The sequence below is a fragment of the Symphodus melops genome, assembly GCF_947650265.1.
Source record: "Symphodus melops genome assembly, chromosome: 5".
NCBI classification, from domain to species: Eukaryota; Metazoa; Chordata; class Actinopteri; order Labriformes; family Labridae; genus Symphodus; species Symphodus melops.
Window position 1 is genome coordinate 16,705,878 of NC_136695.1, and position 25,296 is coordinate 16,731,173.

General features: G+C 41.7%; 3 protein-coding genes across 7 annotated transcripts; 2 read left to right on the forward strand and 1 right to left on the reverse strand.

Moving 5' to 3' along the window:
* The first annotated feature begins 89 nt into the window (after positions 1–89).
* ubxn11 (UBX domain protein 11) lies at positions 90–4,159 on the forward strand. Its single transcript, XM_079343202.1, has 14 exons — positions 90–390; positions 468–508; positions 808–921; positions 993–1,093; positions 1,166–1,217; positions 1,298–1,377; positions 1,464–1,548; positions 1,646–1,863; positions 1,954–2,031; positions 2,103–2,226; positions 2,680–2,783; positions 2,916–2,986; positions 3,391–3,540; positions 3,631–4,159. The coding sequence occupies exons 1-14, from the start codon at positions 320–322 to the stop codon at positions 3,770–3,772; spliced, it is 1,431 nt and encodes a 476-aa protein (XP_079199328.1). The 5' UTR covers positions 90–319; the 3' UTR covers positions 3,773–4,159.
* A 108-nt stretch (positions 4,160–4,267) lies between these two features.
* On the reverse strand, positions 4,268–16,907 carry cep85 (centrosomal protein 85). Of its 3 annotated transcripts, none has more exons than XM_079343196.1 (14): positions 16,634–16,907; positions 15,684–15,743; positions 15,445–15,576; positions 11,255–12,048; positions 9,923–10,053; positions 8,870–8,987; positions 8,564–8,749; positions 8,114–8,266; positions 7,856–8,010; positions 7,618–7,735; positions 6,993–7,043; positions 6,805–6,912; positions 6,468–6,711; positions 4,268–6,141 (listed from the first exon to the last, which is right to left on the reverse strand). In XM_079343196.1, the coding sequence occupies exons 2-14, from the start codon at positions 15,721–15,723 to the stop codon at positions 5,978–5,980; spliced, it is 2,394 nt and encodes a 797-aa protein (XP_079199322.1). In that variant the 5' UTR covers positions 15,724–15,743; positions 16,634–16,907; the 3' UTR covers positions 4,268–5,977. The 3 variants fall into 3 exon arrangements, with proteins under 3 accessions (XP_079199322.1, XP_079199321.1, XP_079199323.1); XM_079343195.1 differs by having other exon boundaries at positions 16,441–16,906; XM_079343197.1 differs by lacking the exon at positions 16,634–16,907 and adding an exon at positions 15,924–16,044.
* A 1,566-nt stretch (positions 16,908–18,473) lies between these two features.
* On the forward strand, positions 18,474–25,100 carry wdtc1 (WD and tetratricopeptide repeats 1). 3 transcript variants are annotated; one of them, XM_079344118.1, is made up of 16 exons: positions 18,474–18,746; positions 19,124–19,261; positions 19,431–19,514; positions 19,621–19,667; positions 20,010–20,121; positions 20,615–20,802; positions 20,894–21,076; positions 21,172–21,266; positions 21,401–21,516; positions 21,605–21,680; positions 21,781–21,877; positions 21,980–22,150; positions 22,250–22,485; positions 22,716–22,884; positions 23,079–23,271; positions 23,498–25,100. In XM_079344118.1, exons 2-16 carry the CDS (start codon positions 19,196–19,198, stop codon positions 23,693–23,695), a joined length of 2,031 nt encoding a protein of 676 aa, XP_079200244.1. In that variant the 5' UTR covers positions 18,474–18,746; positions 19,124–19,195; the 3' UTR covers positions 23,696–25,100. The 3 variants fall into 3 exon arrangements, with proteins under 3 accessions (XP_079200244.1, XP_079200243.1, XP_079200245.1); XM_079344117.1 differs by having other exon boundaries at positions 18,475–18,658; XM_079344119.1 differs by having other exon boundaries at positions 18,482–18,543.
* Positions 25,101–25,296: the final 196 nt, after the last annotated feature.

Below are 25,296 nucleotides of genomic sequence, written 5' to 3' on the forward strand. Positions count from 1 at the left end.
TATTTTGCAAGACTGAAAATCAACAACAATAAAAAAAACAACAGAGTTTAAGGCCAGTCATTTTAATATAGGATAAGTAAACAGATGTGAAGTTTGTGTAATTTTGTGAGGGAAACATAGTGTTAAAGGAACAGCGCCCCCAGCGGTTAAAAGATGAACAATCCAAATATTGTTCCACAATAATCCACCGCTTCCCCCGCGTTGCTAATGGCAACAGACTCCAAACAAACCCTAGTAAACTCGGGGAAGCCCACTCAAGAAGAGTGACTGACCAACTCTGCTATCATTAGACCGAAAGGCCTCTCCTCTTCCAGGTGAGATGAGCTCACCTTTGTCCGTGCTGAAGAAAACGAAGCGCACCCCACTGCAGGGCCATCTGAATGAAGAATGGTATGGCTACTGACAATGAGAGTTAAATTGCCACCTGCATGTCACTGTTGCTGCATTAATTTGTGTTTTACCTGTAGGAAGAAACAGAAAGTGCCTTTCAGGAGGAATCTGTTAAAAGGTAGGATTATCCAAATCTTAAAGAAAAAACACTGCACTAACAAGTAACTAAAACCACAGTTTTAATGTCATATAGGTAACTTATTGTCAAACAGCAAATGACAGAGGCAACACTTTCTGACATTAGACTGATTGGAACCAATTTTATTAAGACAGATTGAATTTGTAGTTTCATTAGGGGTTTAGCTCTAATTGAATATTTGACCGTTACAATCTTTTTTAATAGTGAAAATATAAACATGCTTCCCTGCAGTAACAGATAAAACAAATCTTTTAATTAGTTATATATTTGTGGTTCAGAATTTCAGGCAGAATTGGCTGATGATGAATCTTGTGATGGAAATCCTCCCCAGACCTCGAACACTCCAGGCAACTCTGTCTCAGCTTCAAAGTCAAAAGCCCCCTCAAATAAAGGTATCCTTTGTATTATGTGTTCACTCGAATGAAGTGGAAAGTCTTTTCAAATTTTAAACTCTGGTATTCAGGGGCTCCTCCAAGCGACTTTGAGCTCATGTCGGCCATGATGCAGCGTCTGACTCTACTGGAGAAAATAGTGAAGAGCCAAGCTAAGGAGATTAAGCAGAAGGTACTCCGTGAGTCAATCGTTAGAAATCTGATAACAACACATCTTTCACAACTCTTTTTTTCCCCCCCCAAGAATAAAAGGATTTCAGTATTGGAGGACAAACTGAAGCTTCTGAAGGATTCAGGTAACTACTGCTTACCTGATTGTTTCATATATAATTCCACCATTTCATTTGGACTTCATCTTTTCTGTGCCTTTTTTAAGAGAGCACCCCTGACATTGACAGTAGAGACAATGTTGAAAGAAGGTGCCAAAAACTACAGAATCAAGTGTGTGAAATGGAGGTAAGTTGACTTTTTAAACTTTTCTTTTCTGTCTTTATATCGTGATAATTGCACCAATCTCATTTCTGCTGATCGTTGTCCTGCAGAGCTTTCTGAGCGACTACGGTTTGATCTGGGTCGGAGGTGAAAGCGAGCAGCCCCATACCTCAGAGAGAGGCCTCTGGCAGCCAGGTAGCTTCTTTCTGCGTCAAGATTTCCCCAACACATTAACTGTATCATCCTCTGCTTGAAATCAATCATAACCTGCTGTGTATATTCTCTGTTCAAGACACCTCTGAGGCTGGAAATTTCCACATGAACTTTGAGCTTGTGCTGCAGAGGATCAGGGAGCTAAACATCCTGGCCGGGGAGGGAGAGTGTTTCGTTCAGTCGACTTCCACCGGCGCTCAGCTTGCAAAGAAGGATCCTATTCAACTGAGTCTGTACAATAATGGCATTGTCATGTTTCAGGGTCCTTTCCGCTCTTATGAGGAGCAAAGCACACAGGTTAGCTCTACCCGAATACTGGAACACAAGGGTTAGGGTTAGTGTCCATTTAGAATTTGTTGGATTAAATTCGGTGGTTTGTCTTTACAGCAGTGCATGCAGGATCTGATGGATGGTTATTTTCCAGCTGAGCTGCAGGACAGATTCCCAGACGGTGTGCCCTTTGAGGTTAGTTGCTTGTTGGAAAGGAACTGTTTGAATGTAAGTCCCTGCTACTTATTGTGATTTTATATGTTCAGGTTCACGACAGGCGGGATGAGGAATTTAAGTCCAGACTTCTGTGGAGTAAATTTCCAGGCGAAGGACAAGCTGTTCTTGGGAAAAAAGATGAATCAGTGAATGTCGTCAGCTCTCAGTTACTCGGTACGTCTTGCAAACATTGCTCTTCAAAAGTGGAAACACACCCATCTGGTCACTTTTCTTGGCTTTGACTATCAGTCAATACAGAGCACTGATCTCATTCCACTGTTAAAATAACAGTACTCTTCACTGTGGGGAGGAGGCTGAGTCCAGACTTTTCTGTGTATGGAAACATCAGGCTTGACTTGCAACATTTCTGTTTTGAAGTTTTTAAAACAAAAACTTTTGTAGATGTATTGTTGGCATAGCAACCGTTTAGTCTCAATATCCAGCTTTTCCTCTCCAGCTAAATTAGGACTAAACAGGCTAGTAAGGAAAAATGTAATTTTTTGGTCCAGGATGGGCCCTATGTCATCATGACATATTGGCATCACTATCCAACCATCCCTGTTTAGAAGTGAGGCCTGAAATGGAAAAAGGATTCATTGTCACTATTGTGTTTGCTTCTGCTTATAGACAAGAAGTTGAGCATTGATCAGTTCTTGAACAAGTTACCGAAGGTGATAGTGAAGGCAGGTCGAGTGATTGGCGTCAGAGACTTACTGAGGACTACCCTACAGGTGAGAGAAATAAAAAATAAAAACCCCAGAGGTTGCACGTTTGTGTTAGGAGACGGTTTCCGCAAACTTGCTAAAATCTGTCTTTGAATGTAAACACTTACCTCAGTATGTTTGTTATCTCACTCTCCATAGGGTTCATCTGATGAACAGAGCAGCTCAATGATCTTCATAGACACACCAGCACTGCAAGTCCTGAAAGAGAGGTATGACAAATGAGAAGGTCTCACCAGTACAAACTCCAGCTGCTCTAACATAAAGGATCTGTGTTTAAGTTTAAAAAGGTAAAAGGTAATATACATCATGACAGGAGGATTTGATGCACAGATCTGGAACATTTATACTTCATATAAAAGCAAGAAGTCAGAGTGTAAGAGAAGATGTATGATGTATACAGTAAGGAACAAAAACATGCTACATGATGTAAAGGGCGATTATATAACCGTCTATGCCTCAGTGGCTTATTATGAAAATGAGTTTGCTACAAATCAGGACGTTAGCATGGATGGCCAGCACCCGTTAGCTTGTAGTGGGCTCTATGAATTAGAGCCTGAGAACAGTCTGAGCTTTTTTTCTAATGTAAAGTGTGTTTAAACTTAATATCTTACAGACCGCAGACATTTAGCACGGAGCGGTCTTCTCCTGCTCTCGATGTTATCACGCTCAAAGTGAAGACTGAAGATGGGAATCATACTTACATATTGAAAATGAGCTCCTCCGAAACCATCGGCCACCTCCGGCAGTATCTGGACAAACACAGGTGAGAGAGAGAGACCTCTGCCTGCACACACACAATGTCTCTCTCCAAAAAGGAGGTGACTGTTTTTTTTTTCCAATTCTTATATTACAGAGGGGTTCATCTCCATGGTTACGACATCATCAGCGCATACCCAAAGAGCTGCTACGATGACAGCGACGTGCTCCAATTGTGTGGACTGACAAATAACGCAACTCTGCTGCTGCAGAAGAAGACAGGTCCTCATTCAGACTGAAGGCACCAAATAAAACCATACAAACTGTTCGACATGACCTGGACGAGATTTGAGTTTGAAAACAGACTTTTTTCACAGCCGACTAGATCTTCAGCAGAAAAAAAGGTTGTTATTATGGTATGGAGGAACCCATTCAACATGATCCTCTATAAACATAACAATATTTACTTTCTGAGTGCCAGTACTCTTTTTTTTTTGTAAATTCAAGATGTACAGCTCTTTGTGAGGGACGCACTGGGATCACTTTATGTAAAATGAGGACGGGGATTGCTGCTCCCCAAAATACTGACTTGGATGCCTCCTGTGAATAAAAGATAACCAGAAACACTCAAAAGATGGTTATTAAAATGATCATATCAAAGTCCATAAATAATGTGTTCTATTAAATCTGAGCCTCCGCGGTCATTACTCATTCTTAGTCTTCTGCACAGAGAACTCATTACATCAGGTGACATCAAACAACACGAAACTGAATGAAATGGGAACACATTTAAAGAAAAACAAAAATGCAGAAAATCTTTATTTCTAAAATATGCAAATACAAACAAGGACCAAAGTATGAAAATATAAACATTTTTTTCCCTTTTGCAAAAAACATTTGAGATGTTAAGGCATGCGGAGCCTGACTTTTTCCTAAGATAAATCTTGTGCTACGTATGTTTAAAAAAAAAAGGTCCCATGAAATGAAAAATGGCTTGTGTGTCCCTGGATGTTATTGCATATTTTCATTTTAAAATCCCTTTCACTTCCTGTAAAGTGTCGACTTTTCTAATGGCTTTGCCTACTCTCGGGCAAAATACTCAATTCCTTTTGAGAGCGATGTGATTGGTGATTGAGGGCTGATCCAGCCAACCCCTCCCATCATCACCATTACCACGAGGGATTCAAACATCTCCCTTGTTCTCTTGAAATTGATCACTTCCAGTCTTACATTTTAATCTTATGAAAAGAGGACAAACCACAGGACAGAGTTACAATCTAAAAGCCACTTCATGGGACCTTCACACGTTGTGGACTAAGTTTGCTCAAACCGCAATAATTAGCACATTGTTACAGCGACACGTTAGTAGGACCCACTGAGTTGTCAATGCAAACAAAACAAATAAATAATAATAACACTGACGATTAATACTGTATTTCAGTCATTCCTATATTGTAAAAGTTAACCTCTGTCTAATGCAATTCAGCCATTATCAGCCTGAAATGTACAGTATGCTGTGAGGTCACACAGATTGAAGAGTTTAACCTCGAACGTCTAACAGGAACAAAAACAGCGTCGGGCCTCCACAAGCTCCAAAGTGATCTACTACATTCAGAGTCAGGGAATGTGTTGACTATCCTACTACGCCGAGAAAAAGGTCATATTGGAAGAGTCCGCCGCAAACAGCCCTTTGTGGTTGGTCTAAAAATGAATTAGCATCGCGGTTGCAAACGTGACAAAAAGGCACATGTCGGTGTTCATTCAGAACGAGGTTTGCAGCAGAGAGGAGCGCTCACAGACTGGACCAGAGTTTTGTTTTCTTTTTCTTTGGTATCAAAACTGTTGGGAGGCCTGTCGGTGTGAGAAGCTGATTTTGGTATCAAACCCTTCTTTTTTTTTTTAACCTCACAGCAGAGACAAATGTTACAGTGTTTACCATTTTAAATAATGGCACGTTAGTAACATTTCACTAGAATTCAGTTAAAAGCAGAGTTAAATATGTTCAGTTGATTGTCAACCACTTCTTGAATAATTCCCCTGCAGAGAGAAATTAACATTTAAATAAATTACATCTGTGGGACCTCTAAACAAAAAAGCTATCCACCAGAGTGGGAGAAAGAAAAAAAAAGAAAAAGTATAAGACTGTTTGGTAACCGACACAATCATGTCATCATAATACAAAAAGACACACACACACACACACACACACAATGCGTAAGGATCAAGTATTAGAGGTAAGTCATTTCCTGTTAGCCCTTGGACTGAAATAGATGAACTCACCAGGGGATGGGAGGGTTCTGAGCTACAGGCGGGCGGCTCGAGGGGGGGGGACGTACAGTCAAGTCTAGAGAGAGGGAAGCTAAACCATTTGGGCTTTCCTCTGTCCTTATTTTAAGAAGATTAAAAAAATCCGGTCCTCTTTCTGACATTCAGTAACTGAAAGAACAAGCCAGTTTTCAAAGACCTCCAGAGATGAAGTGTCGTCCATCACATGGGTGCCGGAGTTATTGGGTGATGCAGTTTTCTCCCATGTCCTGCGCGTAACGGTCCAGAATCACATTTCGTAGTTCCTCCACATCCCGACGGAGCTGCTGAGCTTCAACAAGCTTCTTCTGCAGAACCTCAGGGTTCATCCAGTCCTCAGGCTGCTCTGCCATGGGTGGGGGCGCTGGGGAAAAAACACACATATGAATCATATTAATTTCTTCCTAAATTTTATGATTGATGATACATTTTAAAGTTTATAATAAAAAGATGGACTTGAACTTGTACACCACAGACCACACCTCTACATTCACACACTGTTGGCAGAGGTTACTATATATTTATACTGTCCATCAGTATTACTAAATACATTCAACTTGGGGTTAGATGACTTGCCCAAGGACACATCAGACATGTTACTGCTGCGGGAGCTGGGGATCGAACCCCTGACCTTTATGGTTGGTGCCCATAACTATAACCAACAACAGAATGATTCAAACGAATGCTTACATGTGAGGCCGAGCAGCAGGGACAGGTTGGGGTCTTGTCCCTGAGCTCTCTGGGTCAGAATGCTGCACAGAGAGCGCAGGTCGCTGAGGCAGGACGCGATCTCTACGTGCAGCCTCTGTGTGAGACGAGCTCCGGCGGGCTGCAGGGTGGAGGAGGCCTGGTTGGTGCTCCTCTGCTCGGGATCGCTCAGTTGCTCCTGCAGGGTTAGATTCTGCTCAATCAGTTCCTGGTTCTGGGACGACAGCTGGAACCCAAATGGATTTATTAAGGACACACACGCTCTCTTCTCTACATGCAAAGAAAGGGGATCTTTTTGAGGAGGGTTAGTCCGTCTCACCTCCTTCATGGCTGTGTGGAGCTCCAGCACATTCTGCTCTTTGGCCAACACCTCCTCTCTGAGAGCCTGAGAGCTACTCTCTTCCTGAGATATCTGCTCCTCTAACGCCTGCACACAGAAACGGATGATGACCCGCGAATACTGAGAACCACACAGATCACCAAGACACGGTCAAAACGGATAAACACCTGAATCTGAGAGCCGAGCTGTTCCATCATCCGGTGTTGCTTCTCGATGACCTGGACAGAGAAGAAATGAGCTTAAAAACAAAAACTACGAACAACAATCCACTCTGAATCACTACTCTTTAATCTTCTTGCACTGTACTGTCAAAGTGTATTTCTGATAGGAACTGGCAAACACAGAGAAGCCATTAAAACCCAGAAGCTAGACTCTAAAACAGAAAGAAACCACACCAACAAACACAGATTAGAAGTGGTCCTTTTACCGTTTGATGGAACGTCTGCTGCTACAAGCATTGACCACAATTTATATAAACTTAGTGCCAGGGAAATAAGCACTTCTCATTTGTACAGCTTCACTGAACACACACACTTCCTCTTGGCTCACTCAGATTATATATTGAAGCTAACATCATATGCTTCAAAAATATGCAGCAGATTTACAGTTCAACTGTGTAGAACAAACACGGTTCTGCAGTGGGTAATACACTGTGTACTTTGTAAGCAAATAAAGCCCAAATAGATCATTTTCTTCTTCCCTGTACTTCCTCTGAGCTTTATGAATGGAAGCAGTATTGACTCAAAAGCTGTCTCGTGACTATATATTAAAAAGGAAAACAAACAATCTGACCTTTTTGAGTCTCTGTTGCTCCTCTCTCAACGTGTTGTTCTCTCCTCTGAGCTTCTCGATGTCCAGAGACGGCAGCCTGGCTCCGTCCTCCAGACCCTGCTGCACCCTCTGCTGCATCCTACAGAGGACGGAAGAATAAAAAACACAGAAAACAAACTCAGTGAGTAGTGATCAGCGTTTGAGTTCATACTCCCACTGAGAAGATGAGGACATGTCGTTGTTAAGACTGTGCTCGTACTCGGTGATGGTGGTCAGGAGGTCTCTCTCCCGGCGCTTTTGATCCTCCACGTGGGCGTCTTTCTCCCGCAGTTGAGAGCGCATCGTCTCCAAGCACACCTCGGCTTCTCCTACCTGCTCCTGTAGCTGAGACACCCGCTGCTCTGCCTCTAGAAGCTGACGGGGGGAAAAAAAAAAAAAAAAAAATCCAGGGTTTCATGATTTACACACAACAGAAAGGAGTGAGAATGAATGAAGCTAAAGCAGGGCTGTCCCTCACCTGCTTGTTCTGGCTCTGGTAGTCCTCCAGGGTGGGCAGGTCAGCGAGGTATCGCTCCAGAGTCTCAATGCGCTGCTGGTTCTCTCTTTTCAGCTCCGACTCCTTCTGACACTTCTTCTTCAAATTGTTGATGTGCTTGTCTCGGCTGCGGATCTGCAACGACAGACAAATGTTGTTAGCGAGATAAAAAGATGTATTTACTTTTCTTTCTTTTTTTTTGTGTGGCAGGAGATTTTAATGGTTTCTCTATCGTAACATTAAAAGCACAGAGTTTTACATTCTCTGTCTTGCATCAGTGCTGCTAAAACAGAAGCAAAGTCAACTGTTTGTAAATGGATAAATCATCTTTTAAACCTCTGAGCGCCTCCTATGACTTATTATGTCATTTTCTGCTAAGGTTGGTGCTAAGACTGTGATGTGCCCAGGAAGTTGCATTATGCGAGCACAAACCCTCTCTTCCTGTTTCTTCATCTCCTCCGCGTGTCTCTCACACGTCTCCTTCAGGCTGTCAGTTAGCCGCCGCGTCTCAGCCTCCACCGCCCCCAGTCTGCGCTCTGCCTCAGCTTTTTCCAGGACGGCACAGTCTGTGCGCTCGGTAAACTGCGCTCTCAGGTACACGTTTTCCCTCTGAGCCTCCTGGAAAGCCACCATATGATATCAAAGTTATAAGAAAGAAATAAGAAATAAAAAGCTTCTTGATGGGTAAGGTCAGTACGGGTGTAAAACAAGGTTCCCAGTGATGTTCAGAAGAGTAACCTGTAGTCTCAGCATGCACATATCCCCGTAAGAAGATCCTCGGCCCAGGAGAGCTCCTTGGACCTGCAGCTCGCTTTCTCTCAGACGCTGCTCCAGCTGGGTCATGTGCTGCTTTTGTCTGCAACGACAACATGGATGTCAGCAACTTTGTGGGGGAAAGAAATCCTTGAACTAAAGTAAATGTAGTGGGCCTAAGAAGACAAACGGTACCTGTACTACAAAAACACTCATTAATCAGATCCTTTAAGCAGCTCTTAAGTATGTTTGATTGATTATTTCAAAATATCAGAACAATAAACAAAACAAATAAAAAATTTAAAAAACACGGAATAGTAGTATTCGAAAACAAGTTACCCCATATGAATTTCCCTTGGGATCAATAAAGTATCTATCTATCTATGTATCTATCTATGTATCTATCTATGTATCTATCTATCCATCCATGCATCTATCTATCTTGCATTTTTTCTATCAGTTTGTAGATTATTCCAATCTTGACAATTATTTACAATACATTTGTACATGATTATTGCAGCTTTAAATTTGAATCTAGACATTTCAATGCGTGTGACCTTAAAAACGGTGTGTTCGTGTGTTCACTAAACCCCACCTTGTGTACAATCCTGATTGCATTATTTTTGCAGTATGAACAATGCTTGTTTTGTCAGTCTTGCCCCACACAATCATTTAAATATGTTGGGACAAATGAGACTTTGACATGAACAGTATTGATCATCACTTGAGCTTGTTATTCTTTTTTACAGTTTCCAAACCACATGAATTTAGTTTTATTTAAACTTTATAAAGTTGTATCTACACATGTTGATATGTAGTCCCCCATTCATGCAAACACTGGCCTGTTTCTCAAATACCTTTCCACCGAGTCTAACACAACCCCTCTAATTCCATATCTTTCTATTTTGTTAAGAAATACATCGTTTATGGTATCAAACGCTTTCTTTAAATCTATAAAACTCCAACTAAGAATGAACTGTATCTTAGCACTGTTTTATATCTACGGCTATGAGCAGTAAAATGATTCATAACACTTGCCTCTCAATAATGAGCTCTTTCTCCTTCAGCAGACTCTCACTGGCTTTGACCAGAGCGTCCCACTTGCCTGCGTCTGAGTGTACAGGTGTGGAGTACAGAGACGGGTACTGACCCACTCCAGCACTCATCAACTGCAACAGAGTACAAAAAAAAACATGCGAGTTAGAGGTTTATCCAGGAGGAGGAAATAAACATGGTAATGAGACAACTGTTAACATGACAAAATGCCTCAACTGTGTACTCAGCTGACTTCCTTATGTTGTATCTGAGCCTAGTATAGATAAGAGTACAGTGCAGATAATACATGTGTTGACATTACCAGAACAAACTGCAATCACTGCTTCCATCTCTACTGTTTCAAATCTCTTTTCCTGCATACTAAAATAGTTATGTTTCAGCATGAAAGCCTGAAGAATAGAATTAGAAGCATTCATTAAATATGTTTTCCTCCAGTCATAGCTGAAACCACTAATCATATAGATGTGCGGTTCACAAGCAGTTTTCATTGGGCCCCCCTTCCCCAATGTGTAAAAGCTGAGGACCCCTCAGGACCCACCGGGAAGGAGTAAGTAATGAACATACTGTAAATGTATTTTTTTTTCCATTAAAGACAGATTTGTACAGAACAGTCACACACACTCTTCTTACCAAAAGACCTGTGTAGAAACTGTCCACTAAGTGTGTTACCTATGAGTTCATTGCAGGGCACACAGCAGGTGAAAGTGGCCATACTCACTTCACGCTGGTCAGTATCTTTGAACACGGCTGACAAGGCAACAACTTCCTCTCACAGATTTTAACAAGCTGCAAAAACGACTGCAAGCTTGTACAGTTTTTTTCCTGTTAGGTATAGTAATGTATGACTCAGATCATTTTTTCTTTAATAAATCCAACAATAGAGATCAGAAAAGTCCTTATGAGGTACATTCAGCTGATAGACTGGTTAAACCCTGTGATGAAATAGGACAGTGTGTCTGCACTGCCTCGGGCTTTGTTTAGTAGGACGTTTTCTTTCCACTGTTGACCTATATATACATATATACGTGTGTGTGTGTGTGTGTGTGTGTGTGTGTGTGTGTGTGTGTGTGTGTTGTGTGTTGTGTGTGTGTGTGTGTGTGTGTAAGCTGCCACATTTCTGGACAGATTTCAATGTCCAGAGACAGCAGAGTGCCCACATGTATATTCCAGTGACCGGAGAATTGACCCCTTCACCAAGAGAAGAAAAAAACTCAACATCTCTTATCTTGACACTTTGTTAAAACTCTGTTCTGCTATCTGTGTGTTACTTCCCCTCATGTGTACCTTTGTATTGTATTTAGGATAAATGCTTACCTGCATTTGTTCCACTTGCAGGCGTAAACTCTCCAGTTGCTGCTTGTGTTGGTGTTGTTGCTGCCAGCTGGAGATTTCACTACATCTGTCCTGCCGCAATGGCTCGTAACCCTTAGAGGCTGCATGCTCTCTCAGCAGAGCCTGTGTCTGCAGGCTGAGAGGGTTTGCATAAAGTCCGGGGGATCCGGCCGCACCAGGCTGACTTCCCCTCTGATTACAGGCTTCTGCAGTGCCGGGAACCCCGGGCCTAGCTTCAGGCAGAACCTTATAGCTGTGCTCCATGCCTCCTCTGTAGGCGTCAGACACACAGTCTGAGGTGTCTCTAATCCCGGTCGCCTGTAATCGGAGTCTGACATCAGGGCATAACCCTCCGAGCAGAGCTGACTGATTTAGAGTAGGCTCCACTGCGGGAGTGTCAAACCTCTGGCCCTCATCCACCCGTGTGTGATCTGTAGGGAAGAGCGAGTGGTCCAGCCCATTGACAAGGCTCCGGTAGCGACTCAGGCAGTCGGGCTTTGGCCCCACAAGATCACCTCCCACACCTGCCTGAGCATCCAAGTTGGGCGAAGAAGCCGATTTAGAGAGAGAGGAAGACTTTGATGTGGAGCCACTGGGTGTTCTGGAGCCAGAGGAAGATCTGTGACCCTCAGAGGACAGGGAGTCCTCCTGGAGGAACGACTGGGGCTTAGAGGCCGGGGCTCCGGCCGTGGAGGGCATGACATGTGCAGTGGGTATGGGGATCTGACTGCGGATGGGCTGGAAAGGGGGGCTGCTGCTGCTGGTACTGCAGAAATCTGGAAAAGGATAAAAGAAGAAGAGTCTTTAGAAATGTCATTGAGTGCGATTCTCTCACTATTAACTATACAGACAGACCTTGTTAAATCTGTGCAGAGTATCTGGAGCACTACTGCAGGCCATTTCCTCTATTTTCAGGCAGCGATGTAAAGTAGAAGCAGCTAGGTTTATGGGTGGCCTACTTTGATGATGAGGTGTCACTACTGAAAGAATTAACTGGCTTTGACTGAGTCAACCCGGGGAATAAGCTTTTAATAGACTTAGAACATTGCATGGAATAAAGCTCTGTTTTACAAGATTAACTGAGACAATATGTAGCTGTAATCATTGATAAACGTCTGTGTTAGTTGATTTGTCCTAGAGTTTGCATGCAGAACTTTAGTGTAGTGAATGAACTCCCGATTTACTTTCATCAGCATAAACCTTGTAATTATTCCCTGAACAGCAAACAAAGATAAACACCCTGAGATTACTTTACAGAGTACACACTTAATCCTCTGCAGCTAACATTCAAGAGCAGGAACAGTCTCCTTTTGGAATCCTCACAGATCACATTGTGCTTACAAAGAAGTTCTTCACTGTTCAGTAACAGAGTGAAGATCACAACAGCAAACCTACGAACATCTCCACCAAGCAAGCAAGCAAGCCTCAACACAGTTCAAAGTTGCATAACTCTGATTCCAACCACATTTGACAAACCTGAGGGACCTGCTGGAGTCTGGAAATCTGGCATTCACCTGAAGGCAACCAACATGTCATTAGCCGTGGCATTTTTTCTACTGTTGAACTGAGGAGAGCTGAGCCGCAGAACTATTTAAACACAAACTACGATTTGTCCTCCACATGTCTGGACCGAACGTTCAGCGCCGCAGTCGGAACTGTGCCCAAAGCCGTATTGTCCTCGAAACAGACGGACCCGTTTGTATCAAGCTCTGAGCAAACACAAACAGGCATACACAGGAAAGGTTAGGGGTATTTATAGCCCACCTCTCAAGTTACGGAGTGATCTGTGGGTGCCGCTTATTTAAGCACCTTGCCTCCTCCCACTCAAACACACACACACACACAAATCACACGTGTGTACACCCAAAATCAGAAACTGTGGGGTGTGCTCAGTTTGAATCTATTTATTGTTTTGTTCTACAAAGAGGCTCTTTGAAAAATAAATCGGTAAGAAGGTGAGAATTTTACAGGAACAAATCCAGCTTTTGAGGAGATGAAACTTAAAATATAAAAGAAGAAGAAGCCTCTAGGCTCCACACTGACACCTGATTGGCTTGAACAAGTCTAAACTTCTCTTTCAGAAGAACATTCCTGTCTTCTGAACATTATCACGAAAGGATAATTGACCTGCAGCTGTAGAAGTGAATCTTCTGATAAACATCAGGTCACTGTCCATTTCTTTTCTTCTCTTTTTTTTTAAGTTATGTTTTTTGGGCTTTTTTGAGCCTTTATTGTAGAGAGAGAGGAAGGTGGATAGGGGTGAAAAGAGGGAGAGACACGCGGGAAAGTCTGCCACAGGCCGGACGCGAATCCGGGCGCATGGGGACGCGTGCAGTGCCACTGTGCTACCGGCGACCCCGTCACTGTCCTAACGGGACAAAACTCTGGCCTTCTAAATTTGGGGTTAAGTGTCGTGTTGCTAGGTATGAATGTCTTTCTAAGTGCAAGGACAAAGCTGTACAAGAAAGAGACACGTCCTTAACAGTTGGAATTGTAGTAGCTCGTTTGCAAGCAGACTGCCATGAAGACAGCAGCTTTAAATTCAAATCCAGAGAAGAAACCGCACACGAGATAGACATGTCTGTCGAAAAAAATATGCAAATTTATTACAACTGATGCAATGTGCTCAAAGGCAGCTTCAACCCTCCAAATGCTGTCATCCAGGCCCTCAGTGGACAGTGTGTTTAGAGTTTGTAAGAAAACACTGAAGCATGTTCAGTGATTCTAAACATGTAGTAGATTAACATATGCATTTTTATTACAACACCTAACTGTTGTCTGCACCGAGCCTTTAGGTTTACTGATGTTCATCTGGACGGGTAAGTGGAGGTGTGCAGTGGTCTTTTTAAAGGACCATATTAAATGAGAGTGGGCACAAAACCATGTCACTTCATCTAAAGCAGTTTGCTCTCTCTCTGCTCCTTTTCAATAAATATGAACATCATGAGAGACACCATAGCGTTATTTTTTGCAGACGACGGCTGGCACACTACGGAAACTCACTGAACAAAATAAACTAAACGAACCACAAGAGTTGTGGCGAATGTGTGCATTACGTAGACTGTACACATTTATCATCTATCTATCTATCTATCTATCTATCTATCTATCTATCTAACTTCTCATGGTAGGTTAAAACGACCCTCAGGTCACCTAAATATATCCCACTGCTCCAGACATAAAAGCCTCACCTGCTTGTTTGCTGTGACACTACTATGCAGATTGTTTTTAAACAACATTGAAAACTAGAAGATGATGCTAAACTGGTAAAAAAAATAATCTGCTGAGATATTTAATAACTTGTACATAAATCAAAATGTGTCATCCTTAGTGATACCTAAGCGATGTCTACAAATTTGTTACTTGATAAATGTAAATAGTGGATTTGTAACTGCCATGAATACCAGCTTTGTGAAAATTCAACCTTTGAGCGCTGATAATCTTCTGTCGATGTATCCACCATTACTTTGTTATGTTTCCTGTGACACACGACACCGTCCAGCCCAGCTGGAACCTTCCTGATACTGCATGTCTGTTATTTTTTCCACTCTTGTGCAAACACAGAAACATAGCAAACAGAGAGTCCCATCATCTCCAGTGAGATGTCATATTTCCTTTAGTTGGGTGGTCCCTTTTTAAAAGCATGATAACACAAACAAAAAAAGACTATTTTTATGTGACATTTCACGCCGCGACACAGTTAAGGTTGATTTCCAATAAGCAGTCCAGTCCTGGCCTCCCAACAACTTGTACACCAGAGTAGTGCAGCAAAGCCTTGAAGCATTTTGGTTGTGCTTGTGATCTATCTCTGCTAATCTCCCGAGCACCAACAGTGAATCATCGATGTGTTTTACAGTCAATAAAAAGTAAGAATCAATCACATAAACGTGAAGATCTTTCTAGTTTGCACATAGTAAAGGGTAGGGTTGACTCTCAGCAGCATGTGTGGCTTCTCTTATTACAGAGTCTCCACTTAGTTTCCTGTCATTTTATAATCCAATTGAAAAGTCAAGAATATAAATGACAAACCACCCTGTTGTAGTACACGGACGTGTATGCAGAGTGAATATCAATTGCAAACTGGAGCCCCCTCACAGACGGTCAGACAAACTTCATAACAACGTTACGTAACACATGCTCCAAGCAGAGGAAGAACAAGCAAAAGTCATCACCTTCTGTGCTGTCAGATGCCGAGGTGCCAAGACCAGTGTCCCCGCTGTCCGATGTTCCAGGCCGGCGTCCAAAACGGCTTTGGAACTTTTCTGACACAGCTGGCGTCTGCCACTCCATGTCAGCAAAGCGAGCTGATGTATATTTATGAAAGAGGACAACAGCAATAGAGGAGGGAATCATCAACAAACTGCTGACAGATAAACAGTTTGTGCATCTTGACAAATGGAACTCAACTTACCCACTGGTTTGGAGTCTATATATCTCTGTGAAGTTTTCATTCCATAAAAGACAATATCACCTGGTTGAAATAAGAGGAGAGAAGATACATTAACAGTGTAATGACATACACAGAAATATATTTAGATTTGTTTTGAAATCAAATCTGATGACCAAAACCTGAAAGACCAAATACTTGAAGTATCTTTAATCTATTAAGTCTGTTTCTGTCTCTTCTCTCAGCCTATAACTATGTAGTTACCGTGGAAAATAATGGTAACCCACACACTGACATGTCCTCAAAAGCTCCTATCTTCCGCAATGTTTGAACTAAAAGTCCAAGTCCCAGAGCGAGCAGCTGTCAGCTATCGACTGATTTGCTCACCTATCAAACTCATCTGCCCTTCAACATGCCAGAAACAGACACGACAGACTGATCTGGGCAGCAACAAAAATAACAACACGAGCACATGTATTAGCGTTATATAACAGGTTATACAAACGTGTATGTCCCTCTAAGAGGTTACAGGAAGCTGTGCATGATTTGTGCCAAGATTATCGATGGATAAAAGAAGTCTTTGTTATGACAAACTAATTCTCATAAATGGATATACTCGCTAACGCTTAACCAACCAGGACAAGCTTCATGCTAACGAGACACAGCTGAATATGTTGTAATGATAGCAAGATGTAACAATCGCAGATACTTGATAGTATATTGTTTAAAGCGAACCCTTCATCGCTCTCTGTCTGTGAGGTTTTCTATTGTTGTAACGTACCTGCAGCGCGCGGCGTCGTTGACCATTTTAGCTAATCCGTGACAAAACCGTTTCCGTTTTACAAGCTAGCTAACGGCTAACACAACGTTGGCGTTTTCTTGTGTTGAAATTAACGTCACAAACCAACATTAGCTTTCGTGCTTTAATTAATGTTTCAAAGCGAACTGTCGGAACTAAGACAAAAGGACTTTACCTTTAGTTTTATATAAATACAGACTAGAGTAATAAATCTCGGTTTGATGCTGCTGCTGTTGTTCCTGATGGTAACCGTTAAAGACTCAGAGAGGGGGCGCTTGTTTAACAACACAGCTCCGCCCGGTTAACAACGACACGTTGTGTTGTTTGAGAGATAGTTTGTTTCCTGTCCGCCGCGAATATGAAATCTCAGTGTTTACGTTTTAAGAAAACGGACCCAAAACCAAGGCAGAATTGTTTTCCTCTACCTAAAATGTTTGTTACTACTGAGTCAACAAAAACATGACTGAGTATTCTGTCATGTGTTTAAAAACCTCAGCAGGCAGTTGAAACAAACGTACCTCCCCAGTATGCATTTAGAGGCTACCAAGAAACATTTTGACAAGTTGAATTGATTTAAAAAATAATAATAATAACTAATTAATTTGATAAACATGAATTCGCATCGAGTTTTATATTGCAAGGTTAAATAGAAATTATTTCATTTTAATGTAATGGCGCCATATAATGAGAATTAGGCAAATAACACAGTCTATTTAATATGAGATTTAATTCATGGTAAAATTATCTAATCATTTTGGCTTTTCGCCAAAAATGCAGACGTCGGCTTTTCGCAACGAAATGAAGGTGTTGGTTCACTAAGAGAAGAACAGCTGACGAAGAAGTGAAAATACCACAAATGCTGACATGAGTCTGGTGCAGGAAGTTACACACGTGCGCGCGCGCGCACACACACACACACACACACACACACACACACACACACACACACACACACACTTGCAATAGCCAACATAAAACACTTTAAACATCTGTGTAATACTTTACTGTCTAGATATAATAAAAGCAATGCCTTACGGAGAATAGCCTAACATGACTTATATGTAATGCCAATGCTTACAATTTCAACATAAAATCATTTAGGGGCACCAGACCTTTTTTTAATAATCATCAGGAGTTTATTTCTGTTTCCTGGATCTCTAAGTAGCCAACTTTAAGGCCTATATCATGATTTAAATGTGCTGTATGTGTAATGTCGGGGGTTAATTGTTATAAGCTTTTTTTGGCGGAGGTTGCAAACAAAGCTGAGGATTTTTCTTTTTATGAAATATACTGTATGAGTTTGAGTGTTTATGTTGTTGAAACTAAAGTTGCTGCTATTCTTGGCCAGGTCATCCTTGAAAAGAGACCTCTGATCTCAATGGGATTAACCTGGATAAATAAATAAAAAAATCGGATACATTTTTAACAATACCTATTAGTTCAGAAAATCCTCAGTACAACCATATGTTTAAGTATAACATTAAGTCATGATCAGACTAAGCCAATTATATTAAACTTTACATCCTTAAACTACCTCTTAAGTAACGTCAGATTAGACCACAGCCTGCAGGATTAGACCTTTGATCCACAGCTCTTTATATCTGGTTGAGTGCTGTTTAACAACCTTATTTTACACTGTCGCAGATTCATAAAGCTGTCTGTAATTACGTTTCATCTAAATGAGAGGGAAACTGACATTTATTAAAGCAAAAAAAGTGGACATTTTGCAACACAAGAGTTTTAAAATGATTGGATTTTTTTTGTATTCAACATTTTTTTTATCGATTACATAGTGAGAGAAATTGAAACAGAACATTATACAAAACAAAAAACCAATGGATTATAATGAAATTAAAAACAGATCTGACGAATATTAAAATGAATCAAATGACTAAATTGAGCTTTTAAGTTACAGGCACTGATAGCCAAGCAAGGAAAGGGCCCCACGTAAACAAAAGTTCAACTTTAATTAATAAAAGTATAATTAGGATACTATTATTTTGAAATAGATCATAACCGGAAATGCTTTAGTCAAAGACTGCGTGAGGATGACGTATTCAGTGGGCGGGGCTTAGTGTACTAAAGGTACAGAGAAGATATACTAGCGTGAATGCTGTCAACAAACTCACTTACAGTGTGATTCACTACGTCTGTTAAGTTGACATTTCTTGACAGAAGAGGCTCTAGTTCAGTTAGAGCGGTGAGATTAATTTTGCAGTCCATAATTGTGATTTAAGCGTTGAAAACGTTAACGTTACACGGACTGGACGCTTTGTTTAGCTAACAAGGTAACGCAAAGACGCTAACACCAGCTGGTCTTTTAAAGGCCTGATTCATGGGTATCCTACGAGGCTTTCAGCCTAACTGTTATCTTACCTATGGATAGTTGTCATTGTTAGAGAAAAAAGTCAAATGCTTATAATACTGACAGAGCTACAAAGCTAATATTAGCTTGTAAGCTAATCAGTTCGGCTTGTTTATGTTTTTTCTGACTGTAGTGGAAACGTGTCGACCAGCAAACGGGTCTATTTGTAAATATTAAGTTATGAGTAGGTAATTCAACATACTGCTGACGACACTGTCTTTACGGTTTATCACTGTATAGATGGGATAAGTCTCATTGCTTTACTATCTAAACTTCCTAATGTTTTTTTCTTCTTTCCAGCTTTTGAGAAATACAGAGTAAATGTCATCTGTGCTCTGACCACTGGACCTTCCTGCCCAGGCGCTTTTTTTAATGTGTAGTGGTGAGGCGATGACTACTGTCAACATCACCAGAGATCTCCTGCACAGGCAGATCAGAGTGAGTAGATACAGAGCACCCAACAAGCATAATGACACTGTTTATGTTCACTATAAATAATGCTCACCTAAGAAGACCAAGACCGCATGTATCTTTACGTGTTTCCATCCTTACATGTTTGCTATTTGATGGGCAAAAGTCTGATTAGGTATTAAATTCATATTTTCAGGACAAGAGAGCACCCGGCTTTCAAAGGTCCTATCATGTGACGGACCCTTTCATCAAAAGACTTGGACTCGAGGCTGAGCTTCAGGTTGGTAACAGTCAGTCTGTGTATGCACATTAGTGAAAAGAGAGGGAGACCAAGAATACATTTTCTCATATCTTTGCTGTAAAGGTCACATTTTCTGTGTCAACAGGGTCATACTGGTTGTGTGAACTGTTTGGAGTGGAATGAGCAAGGAGAGTAAGTGTTGAAAACCTGAAGCTTCACCTGCTATTAACCTGGGATCAATGATATCATTATAATATAAGTGTGATTATTAGGTTCGTTAGATTACTGTATGTACATCGAAGGCCAACTATGACTTAGATATTTGTCCAAGAAAGAAAGAAAGAGAGAAATTCTAAACATTGTTGCTGCAGTGTAACAAATGTAATGTATTTTGATAAGTAATGGTACAAATGATTACAGTTTTTCTGTTACTGCACATCTAACATGTCTGGATTATTAGTATTAAAAAAAATATTTTTAATGAAAAATCTATGTTGCGTGACTCGTCCTCTTGATTCTTTTTCTTGTATACAGTTTACTGGCCTCCGGATCAGATGATCAGCATGCTGTCATCTGGGATCCATTCAAACATAAGAAGCTTACAACTATGCACACAGGTCATGCTGCAAATATATTTTCTGTAAAGGTAAGTAGAACTGAGTGAATGGGTATTTTGAATTTAATTTAAATTATCGGATAGAGCCAAAATAGAAACTATTTTTTCTTATTTACAAATGCTCTCTTGAGAATACAAACACTTTCTGCACATAGGGGGAGCTATTGGTCATTTAGTGGATGGCATGCTGAAAACATATCTGTACATGTTGGGCTGTGTTGAATCAGTTTTGGTCTAGAACAGAAAATTGCCACAAGGCCATACCTTTGTAGCTTCCTGACAGAAAGCTTCGGAATTAGGTCATTTCACTGTAGGGAAATGTTAGCATTGTGAAATAAGTAGAAATGTCGTTAAATATCTTAAACCAGACTAAGCTCTAAGGCATAGAAATGGAAACGGATCTACTAGTGATATAAGTACTGCACATAAACATCATGATAATGCCTTCATCTTTGGTTTCCCACAATTAAATATTACTAATCACTGTGTCATTTTATTCCGCTCTTTCTGTGTCCCCTAACAGTTCCTTCCTCACTCCGGAGACAGGATCTTGATAACAGGTGCGGCCGACACAAAGGTCCATGTGCATGACTTGACAGTGAAGGAAACCATCCATATCTTCAGTGATCATACCAACAGAGTCAAACGCATCGCCACAGCGCCCATGTGGCCAAACACCTTCTGGAGTGCTGCTGAGGATGGCATCATTAGGTTCGAAACCCAGGATTCAGAAATGAATGAAATCATGTGCCATGGTAGGCCACGGGTGATGTTTATGTTTCATTCCTGGTGTCCACAACAGACAGTATGACCTGAGGGAGAGCAGTAAACGTTCAGAGGTGCTGATTGACCTGACCGAGTTCTGTGGTCAGCTGGTCGAGGCCAAGTGTCTCGCTGTCAACCCGAGGGACAACAACCAACTGGCTGTAGGGGCCAACGGGCCATTTGTCCGCCTTTACGACATCAGAATGATTAACAACTACAGGTTGGTTGTGTTATTATTGCGTTCTTATGATTACCTCTAACTACAATGTGCAACATTCTCCATATCAACTAACCCAATTGTTTGCCCTCCCACAGGAAATCTATGAGTCAGAGCACGTCAGCATCTGTGCACACATTCTGTGAGAGGCAGAAGCCCATCCCAGACGGAGCCGGGCAGTATTATGTTGCAGGTGCATACAAAAAAAAAATGGCATGTCTGGTGTCAGATTCATGGAATGGGTACATTCATACACAAATGTTAAATTTGTGGGAACATTTTTAACAATGTGGTTTAATAAGCTCATCCTTTGTTTGGACCCTTTAGGGCACCTGCCAGTGAAACTCCCAGACTACAATAACCGCCTGAGGGTGCTGGTGGCCACCTATGTCACCTTCAGTCCAGATGGCACCGAGCTTCTGGTTAACATGGGTGGGGAACAGGTAATCCTGAAAACAACAAATAGCCAGAGGAGTTGTCAATGTCTGTTTCATTGTTAAAACATTTCCTTTAACTTCCTGCTTCTTCTAGGTGTATCTGTTTGATCTGACATTTAAACAGAGGCCGTACACATTTTTGCTCCCAAAAAAGTGCCAATCATCAACAGGTGGGTCTGTGCCATCGCTTATGACAACATACTTTGAATGGTGCCCTGTGGACATACATGGTCATCTATCATCTTTATTCCTGAAACTTTTGCTTCACAGGAGATGTACAGAATGGAAAAACAACCAATGGCGTCTCCAATGGAATCCACCTACCAACCAGCCATATTCGATTTGCTGAAAGCAAGATGCACTCTAGGTATTTATGTTTACACCGCGGCTGCTTTTTGGGCACAGACTTCATTGAAGACTGAGCATGAACGTAGTTGACTTATGCTTCTCATTCTTTTTTTTGTACTAGTTCTACCGAACTCCCTGCTAGCTTGGAGAAAATAAAACAACAAGCTAATGACGCATTTGCACAGCAGCAGTGGACACAGGCCATCCAGCTGTACAGTTTAGGTATTCACCACACCAGCTGCAACGCCATGCTGTATGGGAACAGGGCCGCAGCCTATATGAAACGCAAGTGGTAAGTGTCTTTGTATCACAGCAGGGACAGAATTCCTAAACTACTGTTGAAGGCTACGAAAGGATGAATCAAGTCTTTACTAATATGTGTAACTCACAGGGATGGAGATCATTACGATGCCCTCAGGGACTGTCTGAAGGCTCTGACTCTAAACCCTGGTCACCTGAAGGCTCATTTCAGACTCGCACGTTGTCTCTTTGAGCTGAAGTATGTGGCTGAAGCTCTGGAGTGTCTAGATGACTTCAAGGGAAAGTTTCCTGAGCAGGCGCACAGTAGTGCCTGCGATGCCTTAGACAAAGACATCAAGGCGGCTCTCTTCACCAAAACAGAAACAGGTAGGATAGAGGGAACTAGTTACCTGTCTGATTTGCAGTAGCTGTTATTTGTGGAAAAGCATGAGCACAAGTGGGAAATGTAAGAAAACACATTTTTTAGGTTTAGAGACGACTACTTAAAATGAACTGTGTTCTTATACTTGTGTTTTTATCTTGGTTTTGTGTCGTCAGCAGTGTCTTTGTAAATCCATTTGAATGACTCCGGTAACAAGTATGCTTTTCTACACCAGGAGAGGATAAGAAGGCAAACAGCTCCGTTAGGTTCCACTCGTTCAGTCGGAAGGAGTCTGTCCCGGAAGATGAGCTGGTGTTGAGAGAACGCAGCTTAGACTACAAGCACAGATACTGTGGTCACTGCAACACCACCACCGACATCAAAGAGGCAAACTTCTTTGGAAGGTCAGTAGATCTCAGTCCCAGTCCCCATGAAGGCTGACAAGGGGGACAGTCAAAAGCTCTGTAGCTAAAGACAAAACAGCTAGCAAAGCAGTTATCTTTTACGGAGAATGGCTTTCATGTTTGCTCTCGACACTGTTTCTTTTGTATTCCATGTTCTATTATTTCAGTATGAAATCCTTTTTTGCCCTCCACAGTAAAGGCCAGTACATCGTCAGCGGTTCAGATGATGGCTCCTTTTTTATCTGGGAAAAGGAGACCACTAATCTTGTGAGAATCCTGCAGGGAGATGAGTCCATAGTCAACTGCCTTCAGCCCCACCCCAGCTACTGCTTCCTGGCTACTAGTGGTATTGACCCTGTTGTGCGGTTATGGAACCCTCGACCTGAGGTAAACAAACAGACACTTTATTGTGTTTAATAGATTGTGGGGGCACAGTGCTTCTTGATTTGATTACCTAACTCTAAAATCACACTAATGTTTGGACTTTAATCTGGATACATTCATATGTGTAAACCGAGCAACAATATTTAATGTAGTTTATTTAAAAAAATCCACACATTTGATGCATTAACCAGTATCATTTTTCCATTCCTTTTCTTTTCTAATGACGCAGACTGAGTGTGACAATGGCCGTGTGGTGGAGGACATGGAGGGCGCTGCTCAGGCGAATCAGCGGCGTATGAATGCTGACCCACTGGAGGTAATGCTGCTCAACATGGGCTATCGCATCACAGGACTGCGTGGCGTTGGCCCAGAAGGTTCCGATGATGAAGACAGCTCAGAGGGACAAGTGCAGTGTCGGCCAAGCTAAACAGAGCGTCAGCCATTCAATTGAATGGATGTAGGAAGCAAGATGCGCTCACCATGCCCAGCTCTCGTTTGAATCTTAATCCCCACCCCTTAAAGTCTGACAGAAACATTGAGTGAATGTCATGTCACATATCTGCACTATGCATCACCCTCCCCTGTCCAAAGAGAGGACTGGCGGAGATCACTTTTGGGGAGAGGAATTCATGGAGGATTGGAGAATACATGCAGTTCACCCCTTCATAGCACCAACAACACCTCTGCCTCTCCCTCCACGCCTCACAGTGGCAGGGGCACACCTTGAGGAGAGCACCTTCCACGTCACTCCCCCGTTTCTCACAAAGAAGGAGGAGTTCAGCACTTATTCCTCCTCAGGTTTATGTTGGAGAGAAACACAATACGTAGAAGAAGAAGAAGAAGAAGAAGGTGGTTGTGCGACCTATTCTCAGGTCAGGGTGGCCACACAGCAGCGGAGTCGTCCGTGGAGGATGAGATCACAGACCAGAAGAGAGTGCTTTGTTGCATCTCCTGTCTGCTACAGCTGGAGCTCAGAGGTTCAGTGCCTGCTCATGCAGAAAAGCTGCACGCCCAAGGTATTAATTCTGAGTTAAACTTGATCACACAGTATTTTAAGTTGGGGTTTTGGTCACAGGGAGCCTAAAATTAATTGTCCACATTTTGAAAGTTGCAAGTGTTGCTGCAATGAAATACATTTGTAAGCTTTGTTTGGTTTATAACTGTCAGAAAAAAAAGTGTTTTCTTCTGCCAAAGGTTGTAATCTGTCATTTAAAGGCCAAGGATTTAAAATGGTCTTCTTTGTTTCATTGAAACATGATTTTTGGCATACAGTGCTCTTTTTAGTTAAGAGGTTTTACTACAAACGATTTTTGACAAGGTCAAGTATCAATAAAAAAAAAATTTGTTAAAAAAAAGCCTTATAAAATGTTTTTGATTTAAATCAAGTTGTTGGTGTTGTTGGTCCTTTGGCATGAATTGTCAATGCGAATGATCTGTTTTTGGTATAAATGGAGCGTAGACGCTAATTTGTGGTTTGTTGCAATGATGTTTTTGTTGGCAAAAGACAGGAACCACATTGTTCCTGCATACAGCCTGCGAGACCTTAGCACTAGTCCTTCTACTACCATCAGGGGTCCGGTCCTGCTTGCTTGGGGCTTATCTGACCATAGTAGTGTGCAAAAAAGGACACAGAGCCATCCTAACTGTTATTCAGTGAACAGCAAATTTCTCCCAAAAAAGGGTTAAATGTCAGGAATGAGTCCTTAAAATGTAACACTAGGCCTCCATGTGTTTGACCTTTTCCATTAATTTGAGATTATCTGTTTTTATTTGAGAATTCCTGCAAAAACCTTTGTTAAGCACAAGGTGAAGAATAAAATTAACAAACACCTTGTCTGTATGTTTGATTTGTTTTGCTGTCGTTACTTTTCATTGTAACAAGTGATAAATTGTTTGTCCTTAATAGTTGCACAACAGATACAGAAGAACTGACACATTACTAATTAGGCTGGGGAAAAATACTGTAGGTAAGAGTCTCTGCTTTACTGCTCATTCATCACTGTCTGCTGCTCTACTCCTCGCTGTTGC